This window comes from Pagrus pagrus (assembly GCF_965226575.1).
Source record: "Pagrus pagrus genome assembly, chromosome: 14".
NCBI lineage: Eukaryota > Metazoa > Chordata > Actinopteri > Spariformes > Sparidae > Pagrus > Pagrus pagrus.
The window spans coordinates 11,305,396-11,311,975 of NC_140198.1; the positions used below are offsets into that span (position 1 = coordinate 11,305,396).

General features: G+C 42.4%; 1 protein-coding gene across 1 annotated transcript; it reads right to left on the reverse strand.

The window, feature by feature from the left end:
• Nucleotides 1-279: 279 nt before the first annotated feature.
• Nucleotides 280-2,618, reverse strand: msx2b (muscle segment homeobox 2b). Its single transcript, XM_084373370.1, has 2 exons — nucleotides 2,125-2,618; nucleotides 280-1,699 (listed from the first exon to the last, which is right to left on the reverse strand). The coding sequence occupies exons 1-2, from the start codon at nucleotides 2,501-2,503 to the stop codon at nucleotides 1,245-1,247; spliced, it is 834 nt and encodes a 277-aa protein (XP_084229496.1). The 5' UTR covers nucleotides 2,504-2,618; the 3' UTR covers nucleotides 280-1,244.
• Between the last annotated feature and the right edge of the window lie 3,962 nt (nucleotides 2,619-6,580).

Below are 6,580 nucleotides of genomic sequence, written 5' to 3' on the forward strand. Positions count from 1 at the left end.
TGAGGTGATAACAAAAACGTATCCATCACTGAATAAACAAGCTGTTCTCAGAGGAAAATAAGGTCCCCAGAACACTGTTTGAAGCTAGAAAGTTGGCAGGGTCCGCCACACATAAACAAAGTCAAACAGTGTGAAACTGTGTTATCCTTTAAGGTCAGTTTGTTTATTCAGTTTGTTTAGACATAAAAAAATCAGTCGAACTTTCTCCTCCGATCAGAATTTCTTCCCCAAAACTACATACTGCTCCTTTAAGTACGTAAAATATGACTTTTTTGGAAACATGTTTACATATTACTACTTTATTTCTTTACACATAAAATTAAATGTTATTTATTTAACAGTCTGAAAGGCTTTCATTGTTTTGATAAATGATAAAACATTGGTGGGAAAAAAAAAATGCATAGCACGATGTCGGCCCTTTCGAAGGGACGTTCAGGAAGAACAATATAAATACACATTTGGTCAGAACTTTAGTACCATATTCTCACAACCAAACCATTCATAAATACATTTCCAGCATTACGAAAAGAAGAGAATAAATATGCTTTATAAATGCGTGGTAAGGACATGAGGAGCGATGGAAATGTTTTTTATTGCTATGGAACACAAAAGATGACAAAAGTCTAAATTACAATTGTGCGATTGACCGATCGAGGGTTAAACTTTAGTTTCTTGAGAAGCGCACGAACCTGAACTAGTCTGTTTCTAAATTGAAAGGTTGTTCAAGGCAGAGCCTTTTGCATAATGTAAAGTCAAAGAATGCTTCAGTGATATGTTTTATTTGGCCTGAGTCGCTGAAACACTCGTCATCCACACGAGTGCACAAAGTGTCTTGATATTAAGGCCCAACAGAAGGCACCGCATCGAACGAAGAGAAAGGCTTAAGTGAAGCGTCGTACTCTGTATTACTGTACCCAGTGCAAGTCCTCGCCCAGCTCAATTATTGCAAAAGTAAACAAGTATAAACAGCTGGACAGTGACGCCCCTCCTCATACAGACAAGTCATGTAAACAGGCAGTCCAAAGGGGCGAGAGGACGTCTAAGTTGTTGGGTTTTTTTTATCCTTGCTGTTGGGAAAAAATAGATTTTTAATTTGACTTGAAGTGCTCAGTACATTCAAACACTCCTTGTGCAGTAGATATATTATAAACATTGATTTTTAAAATGCCAGCCACATGTCCTCTGTGTCCATTTTTGGGACTCCTTGTTAACACATCTCACCAAAGTCAGTGATATTCCCATTTCTATGACAGGTGGTACATGCTGTATCCCAGAGGAGCAGCGTACAGTCCTAAAGGTGAGATGGGCAGTATGGGTCTGTGGTGGTGCTGATAGGCAGAGTACGTCTGTCCGTACAGCGACATGGCGCCCAGCGAGAGTGGTAACGTAAAGCCAGGGTGTAAACCTCCAGCGGCGGCTGCCGCAACCGCCGCCGTCTTGGCATCAGCAGCCATCTTGAGTTTCTCCAGCTCGGCCTCCTGGAGCCTCTTGGCTTTTGCCCGGCGATTCTGGAACCAGATCTTCACCTGGGTCTCTGTCAGGGTCAAGGAGGAGGAGAACTCAGCCCGCTCAGCGATGGACAGGTACTGCTTCTGCCTGAACTTCCTCTCCAGGGCCAGGAGCTGAGACGTGGTGAAGGGAGTGCGGGGCTTCCGGTTGGTCTTGTGTTTCCTCAACGGACAGGCAGGACCGACGTGACCTGGAAGAAGACATGACGAAGATTTAAGAGGATTAGATTTGAATTCTCTTCATTTACTTTGCATGTTCAGTGTTCTGAAGCAGGGTAGTCTACTTGTTAGAAGATTTAAGGCCAAACTTTTATCTTAGGGTACATTTTATGGATATGCCATATGTGTTGGAAGTACTTCCTCATACAGTAACCCACAAATATACTGAATATCTGATTGAAATAAACTTTGCACAGCCTCCTGTGTTCATCTACATTTGTTGGAAGGACTCTGTCCAACAGGAGACATGCAGCAGAGCCTGTAGAGGATTAAATCTCACTCAACTGCACATCTTCAGAGAATACAACTGTTAAGTTTGTCCATTTCATCCAAACTGACAAATGCGGTCTACTAAAAGCTCTATAAAATCTGACAGGCGTGTAAATGCTTCACTTACGAGGCTGTGTGGAGAAGGCGCTGCTGGTGACCCAGGGTGCGCACTCCTCTGACTCTGACGGCTCCGATTTTACGGGCGACGACGGCGCAGCCGTTAAGCTCTTTCTGCTTCCCCCGGGAAGACTGCACGTCTCCCGACACAGATACAGAGAGTTCAGACCTAAGGGAGACACCGACACCTCCGGTTTGAAGCAGGTGGACTCTCCGTCCGTCTTCCTACCGGACATCAGCGCCTCCACGCTGAACGGGTGACGCCGACGCACCACCGCCGGAGACGTCTTCTTCTCCTGCTCCGCCGTTCCTTCTGCCATATCCGCACGGTTACTGTCCTCCTCGGACGAACTGCACCCCAAGTCGTTAAAAGTCTCCTGAGAAGCCATGATGATCTCTCCTCCGACAAAAACACGTGAACTCCAGGCGGAACAGTGAAGAGCAGAGGGCAGCCAGGTGAGACCCGCTCCGGCGAGCGCAATGTTATGGAGCTGTCAACTAGGATGTGGGAGTATGTAGACGCATCACGTTGACACGGCTCAACTTTGACCAATCACTGCCGCCCTAAGTGTTTATGAGGGAGCAGATGTTGCCTTCAGGGAGAGTCGGAAATGGAAGGTGCCTCGGTTGGTTTTGAGGAAAATGTGTTACCATTGTTATTAACATTGTGATTTGTATATTAACAGGTGAGGAAACCACTTAAACGTGCGTCAGGAGCTCTCAGTTCCATCAGCTGATTTATTTTGAATTAGATCAACGGAGTCCCGCCCTTTTGTTTCATAAAATAGTAAAAACGCTGCAGATCGGTGTCAGATGACGCTTGTGAAATGAAATGTGCCTTTTCGCATGTGAAAGTCACAATTTCGCAATAAAACACTCATGCGAATTGAGTATTTTGACACGTGACTGACTATTTTGTCAAGTGAACTCAAACTTGAACATGTGAAAAGAAGATAATGCAACATGTGAATAACATACGTTCACACGTGATTGCTGTTTTTACATGTGGAAACAAAGCATGGCACATTAAAATCACATGAAATCAGCTTTTTCAAATGGGAATTCCTCATTTTCCCACATTTTCACTTGTGATTGGCTATTTTCCAGTGATGGCATGTAACTAAGTACATTTTCTCAAGTACTGTACTTCAGTAAAATTGTATTTAACTTGAATATTTCCATTTTCAGGTACTTTATACTTCCACTCCACTACATTTTGGAGTCAAATATTGTACTTTTTACTCACTATTACTATACACATTAGTTTTATAATTTTATAGTTACTAGTTACTTTTCAGATTACATGCTGCATCAGAGACACATGAGTGCATGTTTAAATTAACGTCTTTTTATTGACAATCAGATAGAAAAAAAAAACACTTCCAACTTCCAACAGCAGTTAAATGCTGAATATTGGATCTGATAATTGGCCAGGCTGATAATCAATGGACCCATGATATACAATATACTGTATAAATGCATGTAAATATATGTATCATTAACTTTTACTTGTACTTGTGATACTTAAGTACATTTTCTGCCAGGAAATTGCTGTAGTAATTCTAGTAATATTTTTGATTACTTCATACAACACTGCGATTTTCACATGTGAACTAATACTTCAACATACAAATGAAAACTTCCACATGACACATTGCACTTGCACATGTGATTTCCACATGTTTACATGCAATCAGCTTCTTTAACATGTGGACCAGAATTTCCACATGTGCAAAAGTAGCTTCATTTTGCTCCCTGAAACACGTTAGCCTCGCGTTTCCTCTTTGGTTTAATTAGTGAGTCAAAAAGTAATAGCTGTGCCACAGCTTTATAACAAGTTAAGCTTCAGTAATGGATTAGCTCTTACCCTAACCTCATGAGACTGCATGTGTAAACACGGGCCCCATGCAGATAATTATGGAGAATTATACCCGGGATGAAACACTAATCCCTTTTCTTCTTTATCTCTCTCCCCGATTTGTTTGCTGTTCCCTTTATTGGGACTTTCCGTCGCAACTCACAATGATGCATTCCTTGAAGACTGTCACACTGAAATCAAAGAGTGAATTACTTCACTAAATTACAGATTTTGTTATGAAAAACCCTCTGCACGGACCGGCTGGTGTCAGAAGCACGCCTGGACGCAAACTGCACGACACATCCACGGGTGTGCGGTCGACTCATTCATCTCCTTGTCCTATGATTCAGTTCCATTATCTGCACTCATTACACATGAAGAAACTCATTGTTATCCTCAACAAGTAACTCATTGTGATTTTTCCATGAAAAATGTTATCTTATGTCAGATGAAAGTGCCCCGTCTTCTCATGGATAACTTTGCACTTGTTCCACCAGTTTATCTGAAGAAACAGTCCTTTGATGATGGTTGAAATATTATTAAGCTGAAAGTTTCTGACTGTAAAGATTTTTTCCCATGGCCATGCTTGTTTAACTTCGTTCCTATCTGTTGCCTAATTGCTCATATTTAACACCCAAGCCGTTGCTAATAGGAACCGCTCTGTCCTTAATGACAATTTATTGCTATTTCACATCAAACGGACAGATAATCTGCGAATGTCTGAGCGGTGGGAGCAATGAGATGTTTGTGTATCTGTGTGTGCCATTCATACACAGCAGTGCGTTACAGCCTCTCACTCCCACAAGATTAAGTTGCTTCTCAGGTTGTTTTCCTTAAAAACTCACTGACGGCCAAAGGAATAAGCTCACTTGAGGACTTCTGAGAGAAAACGTCGAGGTTTACTTCTCATTCTGTAAAAAGCACACACCGATTAGTTTTCCAACGTCCCCGAGGATAAGATATATATATATAGAGTAAATGCTCAGTTTTTTCCTGCGTTTTTACATGTAGCCAGCAGGCCTCTCAGTAGCTTGTCTCTGTCAGACTGTGGAGCAGAGCTCAGTTCCCAGGAGGCTGCCACTGCTGCCTTATTAAAGTGGGGTTATTTCACAGACAATCAGAGGTTTGTGAAGGCGCCAGTGAGCGGCCAGATGAAAGGGCTGACTCCTCAGGGGAGAAACTGTTGCTTTTTTTTTTCTTTTTCTTTTTTCTTTTGCAGCTCCGTTCAGGATCCCCACCTCCATCCTCCTCCACCTCTCTCTTCTCTTTCTCTCTGGCTGTGCCCGCACGCCCTGCAGGCACCTTGTCAGTCATTATTCACAGAACTCGTTCTTGGCTGAGTGTCGGCGGCGTGTTTCCTCTTTTCCTCGCTCCAGTCTTCTTTCTTGTATCCTTTTAGGCTTGCTGTGTTTAGTTTAGTCACGTATCTTCATCTATTACTAGGTCTTTCTTTCTGTCTTTACTTCCAAACGGTTTGCCATTTTGTTTTTTTACTTTGTCTCTTTGCTCATATAGTCTTTATTCCTGCCGTGCCCTCATTTTTAACTTCCTCCGCCTAAGTCTTTCATTCCTTTATCTGTTTTTCTTTCTTTCTTTCTTTCTTTCTTTCTTTCAAAAAAGCTTCTGAAAAAGAGGCTGTGTCCTCATCAGCATTAGGTCTAACGAAACGACAACTTTTGGCGTGTGTGCCAGTCCATTGTTCAGCCCTGTTGCAAAAGAAAATACTAACATGACAGTCACAGAAACTTCTGGCTCTCGTTTCATTTTCTTTTGTCATTATGAGCCACAGCCCGTCCTGACACTACATTAGATAAATAAATAGTGTCAAGTTAATACTAGTCTGACGGGTTGTTTTTAGCGTGTTTGTTCTGATAATAATACAACCACGGTTCTGCGTGACCCTGGATCCAAGGAGATTTTTTGTTTTTTTTTTACAAGAGAAGAAGAAGGAGGAATAAAGCAAGGAAGGCAGGAAGGAAGGAGGAGGGGTAGAAATGAGGGGGGGTGCTCTCCTGGGTGTAGCAAAATTACCCACACATCCCACTTCCTTTTTTCCATAATATCATTTAAGCCTGATAATAGCGAAAGCAATTTGTCTGAGCATGTTTGTGCGTGTGTGTGTGTCGGTGTTCGTACAGTACGTGTGTGTGTGTGTGTGTGTGTGTGTGTGTGTGTGTGTGTGTGTGTGACGGAGAGGCAGGAGAAGCCTCTGGTTGGGTCGGGCACACCTCAGAGCATTGTAATTACAGTAGCAGCTTTGAAGTGGTGGAATGTTTTGGTTGAGATAATCAGCGGGCTGTGCTGCGCTCACACACTATTTACATTCCCATTAAAACACTCATTCACACCATCACACCAGTAAATTGCACTGTCTGCGCCGATACTTACTGGGTACAAAGTTGGGGACGTAACATGTTAAAGTGTAAAAATGTGATGGGTTACATCACCGAAATGACTGTCACAGTTTGTAAATGTATGTAATCCTACGCAGTGTTGGTTAGCGGTTCCTTTCGAAGGTCCCTGTTTTTATTTTCCTTTTTCTACACCTGAGCTCTTTTTTTAGTTTGGGACCTGAAAGCTGTCAAGATGAAGACAAACCCAGCAGATG

Bases quoted from the DNA above. Each gene is read 5' to 3' on its own strand.
- msx2b (XM_084373370.1), bottom strand. From the start codon at position 2,503: ATGGCTTCTCAGGAGACTTTTAACGACTTGGGGTGCAGTTCGTCCGAG. The intron at 1,700-2,124 runs GTAAGTGAAGCA...GTCTTCTTCCAG, and splicing joins CGCCTTCTCCACACAGCCTC to GTCACGTCGGTCCTGCCTGT.